General features: G+C 35.6%; 1 protein-coding gene across 6 annotated transcripts in view; it reads right to left on the bottom strand.

Annotated features, from left to right (window-relative positions):
* Positions 1–5090: 5090 nt before the first annotated feature.
* CENPE (centromere protein E) overlaps positions 5091–22879 on the bottom strand; it is a 94853-nt gene continuing 77064 nt past the window's right edge. For all 6 annotated transcript variants that reach the window (XM_055296856.2, XM_055296857.2, XM_055296859.2 and 3 more), the window contains 7 exons: positions 22378–22596; positions 19662–19847; positions 16078–16190; positions 13954–14051; positions 10074–10257; positions 8048–8334; positions 5091–5596 (listed from right to left, as the gene is read on the bottom strand). In XM_055296856.2, coding sequence (XP_055152831.1) covers positions 5502–5596; positions 8048–8334; positions 10074–10257; positions 13954–14051; positions 16078–16190; positions 19662–19847; positions 22378–22596 — 1182 coding nt within the window. In that variant the 3' untranslated portion in view covers positions 5091–5501. The remainder of the gene's footprint in view (positions 5597–8047; positions 8335–10073; positions 10258–13953; positions 14052–16077; positions 16191–19661; positions 19848–22377; positions 22597–22879) is intronic.

Genomic DNA, 22879 nt, shown 5'->3' with positions numbered 1-22879 from the left:
GCCGGAGGCACACATTAATGACAGGGACCAGCAAGAGAAGGAGCCTGTGTCCCTGATGACAGCCTCAAGGCAACCAACTCCTCTGGACTTCTTATGTGAGGACAATAAACTTTAGTGTTTTTCAGGTTTTTCGTTACATGGAGCTAAGTGATTTCTAACATCACAGTGGATAAGAACAAATACTGTGGCGTCAGAAAGACTAGGGCAAGTCCCATATCTTTCTCTCACTAGCTAAGTGAGTAAATCACTTAAATCTCTGAACCTTTTATGTTTCTCATCTGTAAAATGAAGGTAAAATAGCACCTACCTCAGGGATGTGGTGAGGAGGAACAACTAAGCCTGTGAATCCGTCAGCACAATGTTTGCCATACAGGTAATACATGTTAGTGATTATTATGATGAAGACATGGTTGGAGAAATTTAATTATAATGGATGGTAAAAGTTGCCCTTTTTAATGTTCTTTTAAAAACTGGACTTAGTTTCTGCATGTGTCCATATAAGGTCTATGGTAAAATTGTCCCTCCTTGTTCATTGTTTCAGCAACTTCTAACGCTGGCTCTAACAATCTGCAATCACATCTAGCTTTGTTCCTGCTTTACTAATAATACCCTTTGAATTTTGAGGCTTTTGGAACAGACTGTTTATGAGTATGAGAGTTCTCTAACCAAAGCCAACTCCAATGCTTCTTGATGTAGCTTTCTTCAGCCTCCCTCTGTAATCTTCAGCAATAATGCTTACTTGATGATAACAGCGTAAGTCACATGGTATTGCAAATACTTGCTTACCCATTTGTATTGTCAGCAGACTAAATTTCTTCAAGGGTGGGGACTATGTTTTACACCTTTACATTGTGATTAGCTCGTATTAAAAGAGTATTAGTTACTTGTTTTCTTAGCTACAATATGAGTTCCACATTGGTAATGCCTTTCAGTGCCTAAAACAGTAATTGGCAGACAGTAGATGGTCATTAAATATTTGCTGAGTGAATGGCAGTTTCTTAATAAGTTTCCTGAATATAATTCTGCCAGGCTCTCAAGACAATGTTTGTGATAGTTAATTTTAGGTGTCAACTGGACTGGATTTACGGATCCCCGGAGAGCTGGTAAGCATTATTTCTGGGACATCTGTGAGTGTTTCTGGAAGAGATCGGCATTGGAATCAGTGAACTGGGTAAGGATCTACTTCACCCAACGTGGGCAGGCACTATCCAATTGGCTGAGGGCCCAGATAAAACAAAAAGGCAGAGAAAAAGTGAATTCTCTCTCTTCCGGAGCTGGGACATCCATCTTCTCCTGCCCTTGGATACCTGAACTCCAGCCAGATTCTCAGGCCTTCAGACTTGGACTGAGCCATGCTCCTAGTTTCCCTGGCTCTCCAGCTTGCAGACAGCCTATGGTGGGACTTAGCCTCCCTAATTGTGTAAGCCAATTCCCCTAATAAACATCCTCTCTCTCTCTCTCTGCATGCACATATATATATATATATATATACGTATATATATATATATATATATATATATATATACAGTTTACAATGGGCTTATTGGGATGTAACCCCACTGAAGATTGAGGACAATATACATACATATGTATATATACGTATATATATATACACATAAATATATATATACATATGTATGTATATTTTCCTCAATCTTCAGTGGGGTTACATCCCAATAAGCCCATTGTAAACTGAAAACATCGTCAGTTGAAAATGTATTTAATATACCTAATTCACTGAACATAGGGCTTAGCCAAGCCTACTTAAATGTGCTCAGAACACTTGTTAGCCTACAGTTGGACAAAATCACTTAATACAAAGCCTATTTTATAACAAGGTGTTGACTGACTCATGGGATTTATTGAACAGAGTACACTGAACAGTGTCAGTTGTTTACTCATGATCCCGTGGCTGACTGAGAACTGTGTCTTGCTGCCACTGCCCATGATCACAGTAGAGTACTGCTATCTTGTGAAGAGATCAGAATTCAAAGTAAAGTTTTCACTGAATGCGTATCACTCTCACACCGTCCTAAAGTTGAAAAATCGCAAGTTGAACCATGATAAGTTGGTGACCATCTGTGTATATTCTATTGGTTCTGTCTCTCTGGAAAATCCTAAGACAGATTTTGGTACTAGGAGAGGTTCTAAAGGAACAAAATTTTAAGGATGAGTTTCCTAAGTTGGTTTTGGGGTTCCTGGAATTGGCTCTTAGTCTGATTAGATTTGAAAATGCTAAAGGCTCTACTCTTTGAGATGGGGTCCCACTCTTGAACAGGTTGGAGTGCAGTAGCACCATCATAGCTGACTGTAGCCTTGAATACCTGGGCTCAGGCCATCCTCCTGCCTCAGCCCTCCAAATTATTATTATTTTTTTTTGGTAGAGATGAGGTCTCAGTATGTTGCCTAGGCTGGTCTCAAACTCCTGGTCTCAAGTGTTCCTCCTGCCTCAGTTTCCCAAAGTGTTGAGGTTACAGGGATGAGTCACTGCACCCAGCCTGGCTCTCCTTTTAATAGTACAGAGAGCACTGATTGTCCAAGAAATGAACTGTTCATAGAGGTATGCAAAATGTCTGCATTGGATACTCCTAATCAACCACTTCTTAGAGCTGAGGAACTTAAGTGACTCTATGTATAATACTTTTTTTATTTTTGAGACAGAGTCTTGCTCTGTGGCCCAGGCTGGAGTGCAGTGGCATGATCTCGGCTCACTGCAACCTCTGCCTCCTGGGTTCAAGTGATTCTTCTGCCTCAGCCTCTCGAGTAGCTGGCATTACAGGTACGCATCACCATGCCTGGCTAATTTTTGTATTCTTAGTAGAGAAGGGGTTTCATCATGTTGGCCAGGCTGGTCTCGAACTCTTGACCTTGTGATCCGTCCACCTCAGCCTCCCTAAGTGCTGGGATTCAGGCGTGAGCCACTGTGCCCAGCCCTATAATAATTTCAAATATTTATGGAAAACTAAGAAATATACCAATGTTGGTTGGTTGCTCCTAATATTGTTGGGCAAAGTTATTAAAAAAAAAAAAAAAGGATGACTTTAGGGATTCAAATTCCTGGCTCAAGCTCCACATAAGTAACCTAAGAGCTTCTAGGCGTACCCTGAAAGAGGATCTTCTCTCCTGTAGACATAAGGCTAAAATTGCTGAAAATCAAACACCAGTCTTCATCATTTGATTGGTGCAATTACAAAAGGCCTCAGTGTGTCCACTGGTAAAATTGATTGGGAGAGTGAGATTCTGTAAGTTGGGATGGGGATGTGTGGGAAGACCCTGAAGCCAAGAACATTGAGCTCCATTTTTTTTTTTTTCAGTTTCACCCTGTTGGCCAGGCTGGAGTGCAATGGCATGATCTCGGCTCACTACAACGTTGACTTCTGGGGTTCAAGTGATCCTCCCACCTCAGCACCCCCAAGTAGCTGAGACTATTGGCATATGCCACCATGCCAGGCTAATTTTTGTATTTTTTGTAGAGACAGGGTTTCACTATGTTGCCCAGGCTGGTCACGAACTGCTAGGCTCAAGAGTCCCACACCTCAGCCTCCCAAAGTGCTGGGATTACAGGTGTGAGCCACCGTGCCTGGCCAGTTCCTACATTCTGATGAGTTTTTTTTTTACCAGCTGAAGTGGCCTCTCCAACCTGTTGGGGTTGGTAATGGCCTTTCCACCTCTGTCTGAAGGGTTAACCCTGCATTGCCTGACGAAATAATAATGGCCTCCCCCCTGAGGCAGCTGCCAAGCAAGACAATGCTGATTCTCCTCAGGACCTACCCCCACCACCCCTCTATGCTCCTAGACCTATAACTAGACTCAAGTCCCAGCAGATCCCTAATGTGAGGTAAAAAGTGTGGCCCATGAGGAGCTGCATCACAATCAAAAGAACCACTTGAGTTTTCTAACTTATACAAGCAGAAATCTGAGAAAAATGTGTGGGAATAGATATTAAGGGTGTGGGATAATGGTGGCAGCAAAAGGGACAGAGCTTATTTGAAGAAATAATGGCCACAAACTTCCCAAATTTGAGGAATAAAATGGACACCCAAATTCAAAAGTTAAGCAATATTCTACTAGGCTGGCCACCTGACAACTAGATTTTTAATGGCTTTAATGTAGTTTTATCAATCAGGTAAACAACCACTACTTTGGGTTACTTTTGTTCAGTGGAGAAGCAGACATAAAGAATCAAACCTGCAGGTGTGTTAGTGTTTTGTTTGGATAAGGGTGGAAAGCAGAAGACAGACTCTCAAGGTACAGGTTTGGGGGAAAAGATTTTAGGAAGGGATAGTTTCCCCTTAGTCTTAGTTAATTCCTTTGGTGGTATGTTAAGATATGGGGAAATATCCAATCCATAGACTTTAAAATACTAGATATGATGCAATCAATAATCTCTCCCTTTGAATGAATATTACCAAAGACCCGAGAATGCCTTGAAATCACTTTACCTCTGTTCTATAACCTAATGCAACTTGTTTTAAGTGGTTTTTCAAAGTCATATGGTATAAAAGTAGTATCAAATATCCTCTAAAACCATAGTTCTTAGATTTTTACAGGATCACGGGCCCCTCTAAGAATATGATAAAACAAAGTATAAACCCTAGTATCCCCTCCCCCAAAATAAATCCACACAAAAAAGTTCATAAAAAATTTCAAAAGTTTTACAGATTACAAGAAGCCCATCCATATATGCTTTATCTATCTGTGGGGACTCCAGGTTTAGAAAACTCTACTTTGATAAAAACCCTGGTACTGTTTCCTTATGTCTACAATGAAGAGGTAGAATAAATGATCTATAGGTTCCTCCAGGCTGGGAGTGAGGGGCAATGAAAAACAAAGTCTAATAATAAACCAACCAATTTAGAGAGTTTGTATAGGGATCGGGATAGGTAGGTTACCAGAAATGTGAGAAAGAACTTCTGTGGTTATTACAGCAAAAGGAATATTAGAACTGGAAAGTTAAGAGGACGTAGCCTCTGCTATCCTTTAAGAATTTAAATCCAGAAAGCTTGTGTATATTTTCATAGCAAAATACTGAGTCAACAAGAGAGACTACCTCACCAAGAAACCATTAACATTATGTAGAAGAGCGGTGATTCAGAACTACTAAACATTTATTGAATGTGTAAGGTATTAAAAATGTTTACAGTTTTGTTAATAAAATGATGTTTTACATTAATGTATGTATTATGCTTTGGAATATGCTAAGTCATGTAGATAACTTTACATTTCTTTCAATAACTTTATTCTTTATAAAATACACAAATAAATAAAACAATTCAACTTTTAAAAGTATTACCATATGCAAGAAGAAGGTATTGCTATCACCATTCTAAATTACCACAATGCATTCATTTCCTGTTCCCTTATCTTTCAACTCTAGTGGCAAAGTAAAGACTGAATTGAAATTAAGCTGCACTACGACATCATTACCAGGGATAGACACATCAACAAAGTCATTTCCAAACAAGGAATGCTGGATCTCCAGAGAAGTGACAAAGAGGAGTCTACTGAGTTTTGCACTCAGGCACATCTTTTCCTGAGGAGGCATGCCAAGGACCTGGCTGAGAATCCGCACTCTCTGCTCCTGCATTTTGTACCTCTGAGAAAGAAAATGGAAACAACATTCATCCTATTACAAAAATACACAAAAACCAAGCACAGCTGGAAGTGGAAAGAACGTTAAGACAGGAGAGATGTGAAGAATGAAAAATGGCAACGTGATTCACCGTGTTTGGTCATGAAGATGGTGTATTTCACCTCAGAGTTGGAGAAGTTTACTCCCTATTTTGTCCTAAAATGAACTATTAGACAAACCATAGTTAAACTGAGAGGTAATAAAGTTTTATTTGGAATTCTTCAATTTGAAATTCAAAGTGAATCAAACACGGACTGATTGAGTTTTCTTTCGTCCTGTTTTTCAAAATAAATGGTGTGCTAAACAAATAGTATTTTAGAGAATATTTAATCATCTTTGGAAAGCTTTCTGTGAGCCTTTAAAAAGGACTTTAGCTGCATCTATTTGCTTATAAACAGTATTTATTTTACAATTATTATATTTATAAAAGTAAATCTAGCATAACTGGTCTTGGCAATTACCTTAGTTTAAGGTAATTTAGATTACCTTTTATAATTAAAAGTAAAAACTCACATTTATTTTTTTAAAGACTGGTATTAACTCAAGCTGGGACTATCTCATTTAATTCTGAATTGGTCAGTTTTTGATTTATGTATTCTTCTAGGCTACTCTTATTTATCTAAAAACAGTACCAGAGAGATCCACATACTAAAAAAGGACTCAAACATTTTTATTTGCAGTTTGATGAATTCACATTATTCATATGCCTCTGGCACTAGCAGACAAAATCAAAAGGTGATTACAGCTGGGTGCGGTAGCATGCACCTGTAGTCCTTGAATGCTTAGGAGGATTGCTTGAACCTAGGAGTTCAAGGCCAGCTTGGGCAACATAGCGAGACAGTTCCATGCAAGTGTTAGCTAGCCAATAGAAGGTCCTTAAATATTTGTTAAATACTATTTAATGAAGAGAATATTTCAAACATGTTTTTATTCCAAATGTTTCTGTGCCTATCTCCCTAAGAACACTTTTAGATGGTCAACTTGATCTAATTTTGATGCAGTTGATGAGAATGGATAGATTTTTTTCTTAATCACAAAGTAGAGGTTTATAAACTGGCAAATATTGCTCAAGGTTTTAAATGATTTGGCAACTGCCTTTCTTACTGTACAATTTTGTTGCTTTAGATTTCTACACTTGCATAACAGGGTACCTCTGGTAGGGTAGGCAGATACACTGTCACAAAGGGCTGTGCACAGTAGATGCTTTGTGGTGAGAAAGACTACAAGAAATGCTGGTTACTGTTTCTACTGCAAGTCCCCCCACTTCTGTGGACAACCTCCATGCAGAGCTGGGGGTGATCCTTGATACCTCCCCACTCCTTTGTTCAATCAGGTGCCTGGTGTTGCTGATTTTACTCCAAAATCTCTCCCGTCGGTCTACTTCTCTCCTTCTCTACTCCAAGTCCACACTACCATCATGTCTTGTTTAGACAACTGTCAAACTCCTGCTCCTATTATTTGCTGGTCACCTTAGAGATGAGGTGATGTTTTCAAAATGTATAACTCATGTTCTCCTGCCATTGCTTCAGATCTTTCAAAGGCTTCCTCTACACAATAAATGAAACAATTCCTTTATATAATTTATAAAAGTCCAGCATTTCTGGCTCTTATTTCTCTCTTTGGCCTCACTGACTTCACCCACACAAGCTTGTACTCACTGTGCTCTGACCACACCGTATTTCTTTCAACTCTTCCCCTGGTCATGTTCCCACCTACCCTAACGCTGTTGCTGTTCCATCTGCCTGAGATGCTTTTCCCTCTGCTCTTTGTTAAGATAACTCATGTTAACCTTTTATATCTGATCTGTTTCCTTCCTCAATATTCCTCAAATACTTATTATATTTCTCATAGTCTTTTGTACTTGCACTGCTAGAATTTCACTTTTTTTTTTTTTTTTTTAACCACTTGATTACTGTCTGTATCTTCCATGAGAATTAAGCTCTATGAAGGTGGGGACCATGTCTGGTTTTGCTTATCAATGTGCCACCAGGATCTAATCCTTAACACATAGTAGGGGCTCAAAACAATTTTGTTGACTGAATAAATGAATAAGTAAATGATTCGTCTATTATTTGGCTTGGGTAAAGTAAATATAATGCTATTGGATATTCTGGTCCATTGAATTGATAAGACTTTTCAGTAAAAGTTGCTTTTTAGGGTAGTATCATGTCCTTGAGAAAGTTGCTTGTCTCTCTTTGGACAAAACTAAGGGCTTAAAGGGTAGACTAAAGACTTCAGTTGGGGTAAAAGTGAATTGCACTTCACTGCTGTGCCTTGGAGAAATCAATGAAGCCTGTCATTGTAGCTTACTCGACTAAATCATCTCTTATCTAAACTTGCCCTTTGGGATCACATATTAATGATAAGTTCCAACTGTTACCCTCTGATTTCCAAGTAACCAGTATATTTACTTACCTGGACAAAGGCCTAAACTTGAGTTATCAAAATAGCGAACTGGATGAGGTGATGGTAAAGACTTTGATCGGCTATCAAAAAACCAAGATTTTGGTGATTCCTTTGGCACAGGATCTTGTAAATTCCGTTCCTTGCATTGAGAGGGTGTCATTTGTTTCTTTTTAGAAGCTGTTCCAGTCACTTTAGGAGACTTTGGAGAATTCTCACAAGTTACTTGTTTGTGAGCCTCTCTTTTAAGGGTTCTTTCCTTCCAAGTTTTGACCTCATTGGAAAGATGCTGATTATTGCTTAAATGTGGGGGAAAAAAAGAGAGACTGTAAGACTTCTTGATTCTTAAGATGTATTCACATTTATATTTAAAAATTAAAAATAAATTGTGATGAAATATATATAACATAAAATGTACTATTCTATCACATTTACATTTTAATTTCAACCTCATGCTTCCTGTTTTGACTATTTTCAAAGTTCAGAAAACAAAATGGATCTATATAAATTGAATAATGTAGTGAGTTTCCATGATCATGGAGTCTTGAAAAGAAAGCTCTAAGTACAACATTAGGTTTTCAAATGAATCAATGATATAATCCAGAGTGGCTTATCTATTGATGCTTTGCCACAATAATTTGATAAATTAGCCTCCTGGATAGATGAATCTTTGATGTACCTTACTATAAAAGAAATATTACACTGTGCTTTTCTAGTTACAATGCTGCTTCTTACAGGAGATGCCACCGGCATTTATCCAGTTCCTCCGGAGAGAAACCTGGGAAGCAATCCTAGAGACCTCACTCTCTTTTATTTTAACAGTCATCCAAGTCTCTTGACACAATCTCATCCTATCTATCAAATTCACTTCCTTGTTTTTATCCCTACTGGGGCCAAGCTAGTCCATGCTAAAATTATTTTTTGCCTGAACTACCATAAACACATTCTAAAATTTGATCCCTCTATAATGCTCTAGCAGCCAAAGATGCTATATGATCTCATCAGGCCACTAGCTTAAAACCCTCCAGTGCAGGTAATCCTGCCATTACATTTAGGATACCACTCCATATTCTTCAAAATGAACTATAGGGCCCATGTAATCTGAATCTAGTTACCTCTGGCACCTTGTCTTGCACTTTACTCTGTCTCATTCTCTACACTCTGGCCATACTGGATGTCTTTCAGTCCCACCAATTAGTTATTCTTCTTAATTCAAAGCCTGTGAACATGTTCCCCTGGCCTGGAAAACTTACCCTTCTTCTTCCCTCATCTAGCCTAATTCCTACTCATTTTTCCTATCTATTCTGATATAAGCATACCTTGGAGATATTGCAGGTTTTGTTCCAGATCACTGCAATAAAATGAATCACAGAAATCTTTTGGGTTCCCAGTGTATATAGTAGAAAGATAAGTGCAATAAAACGAGGTATGCCTGTTGGCTTCTTGATCAACCAACCCTCCACCCCTAACACCTAGATAACGTTGGATCTTTCTCTTTCATAATATAACCCTTTTATAATGTCCTTTTTGTTTTTGTTTCTTTTTTAATAGCACTCATGGCAAAGAGTTAGTTATTTGTAAAATTATTTAACGCTTTTTTTTTTCTACTGTATCATAGTAGAGTGCTTGGGGAAAAGATTCTAATCTTCCATGTGGTAGAAGCCAAATAATTTGTTAGATCTGTTTATAAAGTAAAAAGCCTACAATAATGGACGTAAGGAGTTCCCCTCTAAGTAAGGCCTCACTGGCTTGGGTATATGGACTTGTGGTGTATTTCAGCTGCCCCCTCAAAGGTCTTTGTTTCTTTCCTGTTTCTTGCCTTGGTTAAGAATTGGTCAGTTGATAGACAGCAAACATTGGAATAGTGCTACCATATTCTCATTTTTTAAAAAAGATACTTATTACATGAGCTCTAAAAATTACTTTCCCCATAATGACTAAAGTGTTACCACCTGCAAAAAATATGTGCATATACCATGTCCCTACATATATGTAATAGCCATAAGCATAATATCGGTATCACGTAAGCAGATCTTACCTTAACAATTCATTCTTTTGCTTTATTAGCTGTTCATTTTGCTGCTTTAATTTAGAAATTTCCTTTTCTAGCCTTATATGTTCACTTTTCAAAATAAGAGCTTTTGTGTTTTGTACAATGCCGCTGCCACCTCCACAAGTTAAGGGTTTATTTGAAGGCTGAGGATCAGTATGTTCTGATATCACTGTGGGAGGAAAATATACAAATAGGTGATAATTTTAATTGTCTCCAAAGTTCAAAATAAAGGAAATACTACTAAGTACAATAAGCCATTATAGAGCCCCAAACACCTCAAGTCTTATTTCTCTGGAAGTCACTCTTGACTTCTGCCTTCTACCTTACTCCCTCTGCTTATTTGACCAACCATTAATTCTATGCCTCTAGAATCCCCCTCAACCAATTCCACCAGCATATCCTGATCACCAAGATCTTTCACCCTGACTGCAGCAATAGCAATCCTCTCCACTTACCGCTGTCCTTTATTGATCTATATTTTCTACATCAGTTTTCCCCTAGAGGGCTTGTTACAACACACTGCGTGTGTGGTGGGGAGGTGAGGTAGGGCCACCCCGTCATTCAGTGCATCATGTATATTCCATACATATTATTAACTAAATATATGTTACGATAATATTAAAGCACATATTAAATATTCTACACTATGTGTGTAAACAGACTGTGTTTTGTAAATTGTAGGCAAAGTTGCATAAAAATGTGAGATAGTTATGAAGTGGATTAATCCATTAGGTCACTGGGAATTCTCAAAAGAGAGATAGTGTGTGTGTGGGGGGCGATTCTTGATGTCTATTTTATTTTGAATTCATCTACACTATGTACTTGAAAGTCATCTACAAATCAAGAATAATTATCCTCAACCTTCTGAAACAAAGAATCCTCACTTCTATTTTTACCCGTTTAAGTTTTCTCCGTAGGTGCTGTGGTTATCCTGTAACAGACACTAGGGAACTTTAAGCTACAATAGGTACTAGGTAACACCTTAACATCTTTAGCACCACCTTTTTTTTTTTTTGGAAACAAGTGGACAATAATACAAGCAAATATCATCTTATGTTTTGCTTAGTATTTGGAATTTTCAATGTGTTTTTACCCACAACTTTTGGTTTGATCTTTATGTATATGTGTGTGCGTGTGCATGTATATAAATAAGTGTACATGTATATACACTTTTTAAAAAAAGACACTTATTACATGAGCTCTAAAAATTACTTTCCCCATGACTGAAGTGTTACTACCTGCAAAAAATATGTGCATATACCATGTCCATATATATGTGTGCGAATAACTACATATATGTGTGCACGTGCATATATATGTGTATACACTTATATGTATACTGTAACATATATAGAATTCTATATATTCTGTAAATATATAAGTATTACATACAATATATATTGCATATTGAAAATTCAAAATACTAAGCAAAACGTAAGATATTCGCTTGCATTATACACTTATAAGTGTATATATATACACACATATAAGTATATATATGTAAGTACTTATATATACGTATATGTAAGTACTTATATATACGTATATGTAAGTATGTAAGTATATACACTTATACATACATGTGCACACACAAATATACACTTATATATATAAGTATATACTTATATACTTATACATACATATACTTATAATATATCTATACATGTATACTTATATATACATATCTATACATATATACTTACATATACTAAGTATACTTATGTATATGTATATATATACACATATATACATATACATATATACACTTACAAGTATATATGTGTATGTGTACATATATACTTATAAATGTATATATACTTATAAGTATATGTGTCTGTATATATACTTGTAAGTATATATATAAGTATATATGTATATATACTTGTAAGTATATATATAAGTATATATGTATATATACTTGTAAGTATATATAAGTGTATATATATACTTATAAGTATATAAGTGTATATATACTTGTAAGTATATATAAGTGTATATATATACTTGTAAGTATATATAAGTGTATATATATACTTGTAAGTATATATAAGTGTATATATATACTTGTAAGTATATATAAGTGTATATATATACTTGTAAGTATATATAAGTGTATATATATACTTGTAAGTATATATAAGTGTATATATATACTTGTAAGTATATATAAGTGTATATATATACTTGTAAGTATATATAAGTGTATATATATACTTGTAAGTATATATAAGTGTATATATATACTTGTAAGTATATATAAGTGTATATATATACTTGTAAGTATATATAAGTGTATATATATACTTGTAAGTATATATAAGTGTATATATATACTTGTAAGTATATATAAGTGTATATATATACTTGTAAGTATATATAAGTGTATATATATACTTGTAAGTATATATAAGTGTATATATATACTTGTAAGTATATAAGTGTATATATATACTTGTAAGTATATATGTGTATATATACTTGTAAGTATATATGTGTATATATACTTATATGCATATATAAGTGTATATATATATATAAGTATATATTAGAAAATCCTTCACAGCGATTCTGTTTATTCTCCTGTAAAAATGTATGAGTATATAAGTACATATACTCGTATATATACTTCTATAGACTTATAAGTATAATACTTATAAGTATTTACTATATATACTTATATATTACTTTTATATATTACATATAAGTAACATATATATTACTTATATATTACTCATTATGTAAGTAATATAGAATAGATATATTACTTATATATTATACACTTATACTATACTTATACATTCATTATGTCTACTTATATATGCATGTGTATATATACTTATAATAAGTATATATATAAGAATACATATATGCTTATAAGTTCGAAGGTCAGGTGCTAACCCCACGATTTCACATAGCCATTGAGATCTGCACCTTAGTTCCGTACTTGTTCTACCGCACAAAGCTATCTCAAGTACTGTTCAAGCATTCTTTCTTTTCAAATGGAACATGACAGACAGCATATGAATAAAGGTAGTTTGAGGAATGCATGTATATTGAGAAATTTGACCAACAGATCTAAAAAGTATATCTCAGATAAATTTCAAAGACCTTTGCAAGTAAATATTAACTTGGTATTTTTAGTTTCAAGAACAAACAGAATAGTATTTATTTTTACTGCACACCAATTATAACTTATTAGATGAATACAATTAAAATCTATGAAGACATGTGTTTCATTTTATTGGGAAACATAATTCTATGTTGATATAGTATAAGTCATTCCTTTATTGCCTGAAGGTATCTTCACTAATAGGTAAAGATTTGACAATACAAAAGCAGAGTTTGTATTTTTCAAGAATCTATAATGGATAAGCATCTAAGATTACAACAAATGAAGATGTCACAAGATATCTGGAAATATGGTTCCAATAAATTCATTTAAAAATAGATTAGTGGTCGGCCGGGCGCGGTGGCTCATGCTTGTAATCCCAGCACTTTGGGAGGCCGAGGCGGGCGGATCACGAGGTCAGGAGATCGAGACCACGGTGAAACCCCGTCTCTACTAAAAATACAAAAAAAATTAGCCGGGCGTGGTGGTGGGCGCCTGTAGTCCCAGCTACTCGGAGAGGCTGAGGCAGGAGAATAGCCTGAACCCGGGAGGTGGAGCTTGCAGTGAGCCGAGATTGCGCCACTGCACTCCAGCCTGGGCGACAGAGCAAGACTCTGTCTCAAAAAAAAAAAAATAGATTAGTGGTCAACTTCTGTTTACTCTCAACTGTTACATACTACATAATATTAGTCTTCAAAGTCTGTTATGTGTTGAGAAGTAAAATTTAATCTAAAAATATCTGCATTTTCTACTTACTTGAGGTATCTTGGGCCTGTTGACTTCTTCTGAGATTTTCTCTCAATAGCCTTATAACTTCCTTTTGATATTCTACAGTGGCTTTTGTAGCACTGATTCTAACAAAAACAATAGAAATATGTAAAAAGCTCAGCAACTGATTTTTTACAGGAGAATAAACAAAACTGCTGTGAAGGATTTTCTAACGCATCACATTGACATAATGCCTGTAAGTGGCAGTAGATAAGCCCTCGTGATACCTCTCTGGTGCCATGTCCCTTATGGCATTAATGCCATCAAACTAGAAGCATTCTGCTTGGGTGCAGGGACAGTCTGATTTTCTTATATTGAGAAACCCCAGGTCTTTTAAAGCTTCTGGAGGCCTAATTCATTGGAGATTGAACAAAATTATAATTACCTAATTATTTTTTACCATGGGGTCCTAGAAATATCTTGAAGGTATAAGGAGCATGAAAGAGAAAGTGCAGCTTTATTTCTATATGGTCAGGAAAGCAAACCCTGACTGCAGCTCTGGTCTAAGATGCTACAAAGGTCAAATTCTGATCACTGTTCTGCAGTAGAAAGAGACATTTTATGAGTTGTTAGTTTAGGCATTAATCAGCAACGATAAATTATAAGACTTTCTGCCTTTCTTAATGACTATGAATGTGTCTGTATCTGCTGACCCTATTCTTTACTTTTCTTTTTTTTTTTTTTTTGAGATGAAGTCTTGGTCTTGTCCCCCAGGCTGGAATGCAATGGTGCTATCTCAGCTCACTGCAACCTCTGCCTCCTGAGCTCAAGCGATTCTCCTGCCTCAGGCTCCTGAGTAGCTGGGATTACAGGCACCTGCCACCACGCCTGGCTAATTTTTGTATTTTAGTAGAGACGGGGTTTCACCATGTTGGCCAGACTGGTCTCAAACTCCTGACCTCAGGTGATCTGCCTGCCTCGGCCTCCCAAAGTGCTGGGATTACAGGCGTGAGCCACCATGCCCGGCCCTGCTGACCCTATTCTACAAGTAAAATTGTTTTTATAATTAAGAATCTAATACATCTATGTTTCACTGAAACCAAAAGACTGCTTAGAGAGCATGAAAATTCCAAGTGCTACTTCCTGGGCAAAATAAGAGATCATTAAATATTTATTCAAGATTTATAGGAAGAATGAAAAGTGTTAAGAGCCAGGAAGCATCCTAACAAATCCTCTAATATAAACCTTTCCTTATTGATTACGAATGCGAGGACCAGAGAGAATAAACATTGTAAGGTGATGCATCAGTAAGTGAGAACATATATATAGATGTAATTTTTTTTTTTTTTTTTTTTTTTGAGATGGAGTCTCGCTCTGTCGCCCAGGCTGGAGTGCAGTGGTGTGATCTCGGCTCACTGCAAGCTCCGCCTCCTGGGTTCACACCATTCTCCTGCCTCAGCCTCCCAAGTAGCTGGGACTACAGGCGCCTGCCACCATGCTGGCTATTTTTTTTTGTATTTTTAGTAGAGGTGGGGTTTCACTGTGTTAGCCAGGATGGTCTCTATCTCCTGACCTCGTGATCTGCCTGTGTAGCCCTTCCAAAGTGCTGGGATTGAAAACGTATTTCTACTTCAGTTTCCTTGACTCTCTTTAATGTTTTTTTCCATTATGCTATATCACAAAGAATTTAGGCATGCTGTTCTGTATAATGCTACCTATAAATAAATCAATAAAAAGAGGATTTGCTCTTGGGCCCTAGGGAACTATAAACTAAAAGGAAATATAATCTTCACACAAAAACACAGTAAGGCCAACAAATGAAATTAAGAGAACCAACAGAAACCTTAGTAAAACTGCTAAATACACACACTCTTAATGTTCACTTTCAGGCATAAAAAAGCCACTTAAAATTGTTTATATTATGTATGACTGACAAAGAAGTGTTCAAAGACACAGTGTGTTAATTATCAGAACTGTGCTTAGTTTTAAAAATTTTGCATATGTAATGAGACCAGTATATTTAAAATCTATGGATGTGTACATTTTTTAAAAAAGAGCAGTAACAATATTTTCATAAACTATATTTTAAAAAGTTAACTAATGAAAAGTATATGTAGTTTAGAAAGAAAATTTAAGCTATTAAAATCACATTAAATTAAGACAAATACGTACTCTTTTTCAAATTCTTTGGCATTTTTCATTTTCTCTAGGTCTATTTTCACAAGTTTTGTTTTGAGATCTTCAATTTCTTCTTTATATGGCTTAGCTCCTAAAGCAACTTTGTCCTAATTTTTTTTCAGAGAAAATAAAAATAATTATTAGAAGAGCTTCAGTTTCTCCGGTTTTAAAGAATGGTTAGCTGTCTTTGCTCTAATAAGGACATTTTAAAATAGCAAACAATTCCAAATATATGAAAAAGCATCAATTTTAATTGAATAACTAGATATTGATATGAAGTCTATTTGAAGCTAATATGCAATTAGAAACATGATTTTTTATTTGGAGCTATCATAATATGCAATTAGAAACATGATTTTTATTTCTTAAATATTTTTTTCCAATTGAAAATACCTACAAAATGAAAAAAGTTGGAAATAATGAAAAGGGTGGAAAAAGGTAAATCAGAAAACGAAACAAAAAGATATTGGAGCAGTGATGTAAACATCAAACTAGAACTAAATTCCAGCCACAAAACAAAGCATTACTAAGTATATTTCGTACTGAAACATAGTTCTATCCAGTGATACAAAACACTATATTTTACAGCAGCAGTTGTAGGTTTCCAGAAAAATGGAATGGAAAATACTGGGAGTTCCTACATACCCAGTGTCCCCTATTCCTTTTTCCCCATATTAACATCATGCATTAGTATGCTACATTTGTTATAAGTGATGAATATTGACACATTATTATTAAAATCTATAATTTCCTTGACAGTTTATTTGTATTATACATTCTGTGGGTTTTGACAAATGTAAAATGGCACACGTCCATCATTACAGTATCATACAGAATAGTTTCACTGTCCTAAAAAACCCTGTGCTCTGCCTATTCATCCCTCTCTTCTCCATTATCCCTGGCAACTGTTTATTTTTTTACTGTCTCTGTAGTTTTGCCTTTCTAAAAATGTCATATACTTGAAATCATACAGTATGTAGCCTTTTCAGATTGGCTTCTTTCACTAAGCAATGTGTATTAAAGGTCCTCTCATTTCTTTCCTTTTTTTTTTTTTTTTTTTTTTAAGACAGAGTTTTGCTCTGTCACCTAGGCTGGGGTGCAGTGGTGCAATCTCAGCTCACTGCAACCTTTGCCTCCCGGGTTCAAGAGATTCTCCTGCCTCAGCCCCCTGAGTAGTTGGGATTACAGGTGCTTACCACCATGCCCGGCTACTTTTTTGTATTTTTAGTAAAGACAGGGTTTGCCATGTTGGGGAGGCTGGTCTTGAAATCCTGATCTCAGGTGATCCATCCGCCTCAGCCTCCCAAAGTGTTGGGATTACAGGCATGAGCCACTGCGCCCGGCCCTCTCATTTTTTTTAATTGCTGAATACTATTCCACTGTATGAACGTACCAGTTTATCCATTTACCCACTGAAAGACAGCTTGGCTGTGTCTAAGTCTTAGCAATGATGAACACAATTGCTATTAACATACACATGCAGCCCTGTGTGTGCACATACATTCTCAGCTCATCTGAGTAAATACCAAGGAATACAACCGCTCAATCATACAAGTATGCTTAGTTTTGTAAGAAACCACCAAACCATCTTCCAAAATGGCTGTACCATTTTGCATTTCCACCAGCAATTAATAAGAATTCCTATTGCTCCACACACCAGCATTTGGTGGTGTCAGTGTTTTGGATTTTGGCTATTCTGGTAGGTTTGTAATGGTCGATTATTTTAATTTGTGATTCTCTGATGACATATGATATGAAGCATCTTTTCATATGGTTATTTGTCATCTGGGTCTTTTGCCAATTTTAAGATTGATTGGTTGTTTCTTATTGTTGGTTTTAAGAGTTCTTTGTATATTTTGTATAACATTCCTTCACCAGATTCATCTTTTGTATACAGTTTCTGCCAGTCTGTGGCTTCTCTTGATCCTCCTGACAGCGTCTTTTGCAAAGCAGAAGTTTAAGTCTCAATAAAATCCAACTTACCAGTTTTTTTTCTTTATGGATTGCACTTCTTGTATTATATCTTAAAAAATCGCCAAACCCAAGGTCACTTAGAACTTCTATGTCATCTTCTCGGAGTTTTCTAGTTTTGCATTTTACATGTATGTCTATGATCTATTTTGAGTTAATTTTTGTGAAAAGTATAAGTTCTTTTTTTGCGGGATGTTCAGTTGTCTGGCATCATTAGTTGATCAGACTATCCTTTTCCCATTGAGAAGCCTTTGTTTCCATCTCTCCCAGAATAGAACTGAGAGTTCTTAAAATAGCTTACAGGGCCTTCATGATCTGGTTCTCTGCTACTTCTCACCTTATTTTCTACCCCTATCCTCTTGCTTATTCTGCTCTGGATGCACTAACTTTCTTGTTGTTTTCAGTTTGCTATTTCCTTTGCCTGGAACATTTCTCCCTGGCTACACAGTTCGCCCTATCACTTCCTTCAGATCATCTTACTGGTGTGACATTCCTCAACTCCTGTATATACAATCATCTCTCTTCCGACACATGTCCACCTTCACCCAGAACCATGTACCCCCTTGTCTGGCTTACTTTTTTTCCATTTCACTTTTCACCACTTGAGATATAATATACCTCTTAATATATATAACATATATAAAAATATGCCTTCTATGTTTTACATTTTTAATTACTATTCTGTCTCCTTCAACTAGAATGTAAGTTCCTTGATGGCAAGGGCTTTGTTTTTTCATTGGTCTCTAGAACAGTGAGTGACACATAGCTGGTGCTCAGCAAGTATTTGTTGAATGAATAAAAACTGTGATCAATTATTTGTAATATTAAAAAATTACTTTACAACATTCTAAAACTTTACAGTTGAATTTTTTTAGCTTCTAGCTATAACAATTGTCGAAAAAACAAATTTAATTTTTTCTTTTGCCTCTCTGCTCACGTCTCACTGAATAGACCAGAATTTTTAGAACAATGTTAAATAATGAATAAAGAAGGCATTCTTGACATGTTCCTAATTTTAACTGGAGAGAAAAGACACTGGAGCAGAAGAGCAAATTTAAATATGCCAATTCGGATCAGACCTGAGTAGAAGAAATGTGAGAAGTGGCTGGAACTAAAATAAAAGGGAGCTGTAAGTAGTGATTAATGAGTGTGTGATTTGTCTAATGACATTCAAGTTGAAAAACTTTTAAATTATGGTTCTCCCCCAAAACAGGTCAGATTCAGCCCATAGGACATCAGGTGGGACTCAGTAACACGGGCAGTAAGTAGGAAAAAAAGAATTTAAAAATTTACTTATCTAATAGTATTATATCTTTTGATAAGCAATTTTTTTGAAAAATGAAAAAATATACACTTTAAACTATAAACAACATGTATGTCTTTTAAAAATTATATTTTTCCAACATAATAAAAATAATATTTTACATGACAATATGCTCCTACATTTCACTTCTAAGTTAAGTTGCTTCTGCTTGAGTATTGAACTTCAGAAACACATAGGTAACAGTAAGTTGTTGTGAGAGGGAAGAATAGAGCACCAAGAGATTTGCTGAATTCAATAGGTTAAACAAACAAACAAACAACTTTTATTTTTATGTTTAAGTTACCTGAAGTACTTGAATTGTCTCTTTTGTTTTTTCAAGGCATTTATTTGATTCATTAACTTTGGCTTGAAGTTTTGCTATTATGTCATTAGTCACCTCAAGTTCTTTCTGCATCTTTATAATCTTGCTTTCCTTATGCATAGCACTTTCTTTAGCTTCATGCAGTGAATTTTCCAGCTCTCGAATTTTCTATTAGAAAAAGCACACATTCATAAGCTCTATCATCAAGACAGAATCACAGTATACAAATTTGAGACAGGGATGATCATATTTAGATATTGTTAATTTTTCATAGATTGTATTAACAATGGATAGAAGAGAGGCCAAACATCATTCAATCTACAGACATGTTATTTCCCTCATTTAGATGATGATTTTTGGATTGAAAATGTGAAAGGTTTATATTATAATCTGTCTGCAAATTCTTAAAACATGCAGTTAAAAACAGCACAGTGGTTATGCGTATTAGTTAGCATAGTGCTAAGCATATTAAATAGGCACTCATATTTTAAATGAACACTACTTAAACAAAGGACATTTGTTAATTGACTCTCTAAAGTAATATATATTTATTTTTCCCTTTAATTTTATTAATTTTTTTTTTTTTGAGATGGAGTCTTGCTCTGTTGCCCAGGCTGGAATGCAGTGGTGCAATCTCGGCTCACTGCAACCTCCACCTCCTGGATTCAAGTGATTGTCCTGCTTCAGCCTCCCGAGTAGCTGGGACTACAGGTGTGTGCCACCATGCCTGGCTAAGTTTTGTACTTTTAGTAGAGATGGGGTTTCACCACGTTGGCCAGGCTGGTATTGAATTCCTGACCTCAGGTGATCTGCCTGCCTTGGCCTCCCAAAGTGCTGGGATTAAAGGCATGAACCACCATGCCCACCCTTATTAATCTTAAATAGAAAAACACAAATATGTGGAAAAAAATTCAAAGACATATAATGAAGAGTAAGTCTCTCCATCTCAGACCCCCTAGTTGACCCTGAAGCAATGACTAAACTTTTTCAAGTGTATCCTTCCAGAAATTTTCTATATATAACCAAATATACATGAATATATAGTTTCTAAAAATAGTCAGTATACACACAATATACTAAATATAGTTCTGCTTTATTTTAAAACTTGAGAACATATTTTTCCAGATCTTTCCATTATCAACACATAGATCTCTCCTATTTTTTGTTTTCATGGACATACAGAATCTCATTTCATAGAGGTATCATATATTCACATGTACACACTCTTTTTTTTTTTTTGGCAAAATGTCTGGATTTTTGGGGGCCCATTTAGAATTCAATTTTGTTTAATGAGTGAGATGGGAATCCTGCCTTATTTTTTTCCAGATGGCTATCCTGTTGTATCAAAGTCATGCACTAAGCAAACCATCTTTTCTTTCTTTCTTTCTTTTTTTTTTTGAGACAGTGTCTCATTTGTTGCCTAGGCTGGTGTGCAGTGGCATGATCATGGCTCACTGCAGTCTCGATCTCCCAGGCTCAAGTAATCCTCCCAGCTAAGCCTCCCACGTAGGTGAGACTATAGGTGGACATCACTGCACCCGGATAATACATTAAAAAAACACTTTTTGTAGAGACAGGGTCTCATTATGTTGTCCAAGCTCATCTTGAACTCCTAGGCTCAAGTAATCCTCCAACCTTGGCCTCCCAAAGTACTGGGATTACAGACTCACACACCTGGCCAAGTAAACCATTTTTTTTTCCCCACTGAATTGAATGTTACTATTATCATACACCTGTACTAAATTCTCATACTTAATTGGGTATATTTCTGAACTCTCTATTCTGTTCCACTGCTCTACTTGTCCACTTTTGCATCAAACTTGTCTAATGATAGTAACATATATTTTATTATCTGCTAGACTATTTTCTTGGGTCATTGAAGATTGATCGACTTTCCTTTTGTTTCTTTAAATTATTATATTGGTAGATGGATTTCATCTTTCCTCTATTTTATCTGTAGTAGCTGACTGAGGTCTGTAATGCCCTACAAATCAAAACACTGTATACTAGTGATCTAGTTCTCATTAAGCTGGTGGTTGATGTTTTATTATAAGTATTTATTTTGGTAAAAATGATAAATTGTAATTTACTATTGGGTTCCCTAAGTCGTTTTGTGTGCTAACAAAATATAACATTTTGCACATGTTGTTAGACTCCCGAGTAAGGGTAGTTAATAAGGTAATTTGGTTATTCAAATAACGTACTGGTTCTTAGATACAAGTTAATCTGCATAACAATCTTGTTATATTTTTTAACCTCTTATATTTTTATTGTGATTATAACATTAAGCAATATTAAATACGCTGATGATAATAAGAGAAAAGCTGAATTGCTATTTCTCTCCAAGCTAATATTTGTTCTGCATACGGACATAGATCACAGTTCAATAGAAAGTCACATAATTTGGAAAACTTTTATGGTAATTGTACCTTAAGTGGTAGTAACTTACACTATAGTTTATGAATGTAATAATCAAATGAAGCTATGATTTATGTTTTATAATAATATCTTACATAATGTCTAGCTTTATAATTAGTTTAGTTGAACAATAGCCATAGTAGAACTACTAGTAAAAATCAAGCCCATCACTTACAAAAATAAATGTGTTCATGTTCGGTAATAAGTAAATACTATAATTTTGCTCTAAACTCTGTGATGAAGCTGCAAATTGAAGAACATTTTATAAGAAATTATATACCTCTGTGGTTAACTGTGTAGCTCTTGATGTAACATGAGGATTCTTACTGTCTTGCGTGGTAGGATTAACCTGGGCAGTAGATGCCAAGGAAGTCTTCAATGTTTGGTAGTTTTTAAATAGTTTTTCATTTTTCTCTTTCAGTGATTTCAGGTCCTGTTCCCACTCTTTGGATATGGTAGCACTTCTTTCCTCAAATTCTGTTGATTCATTCATTATGGCCTATTGAACAGTAAAATACCATTATAGCTCTAAAACGATTTATAGTAGTCCCTACTTACCTGCAATTTTATTTTCCATGGTTTCAGTTACCCTCAGTCAAAAGTGGTCTGAAAATATTAAATGGGAAATTCCAGAAATAAACAATTCACAGGTTTTGAATTGCACACCATTCTGAGTAGCACAGTGAAATTTTGAGTCATCCTGCTCAGTCCTGCCTGGGATGTAAATCATCCTCTTGTCCAGCATACACTACTTGTTCATTTGATAGCCACCCTGATTATCC

Source organism: Symphalangus syndactylus, chromosome 10 (assembly GCF_028878055.3).
Source record: "Symphalangus syndactylus isolate Jambi chromosome 10, NHGRI_mSymSyn1-v2.1_pri, whole genome shotgun sequence".
Lineage (NCBI taxonomy): Eukaryota > Metazoa > Chordata > Mammalia > Primates > Hylobatidae > Symphalangus > Symphalangus syndactylus.
The sequence above is the reverse complement of the archived record's forward strand: the minus strand, read 5'-3'. Positions and strand labels throughout refer to the sequence as shown.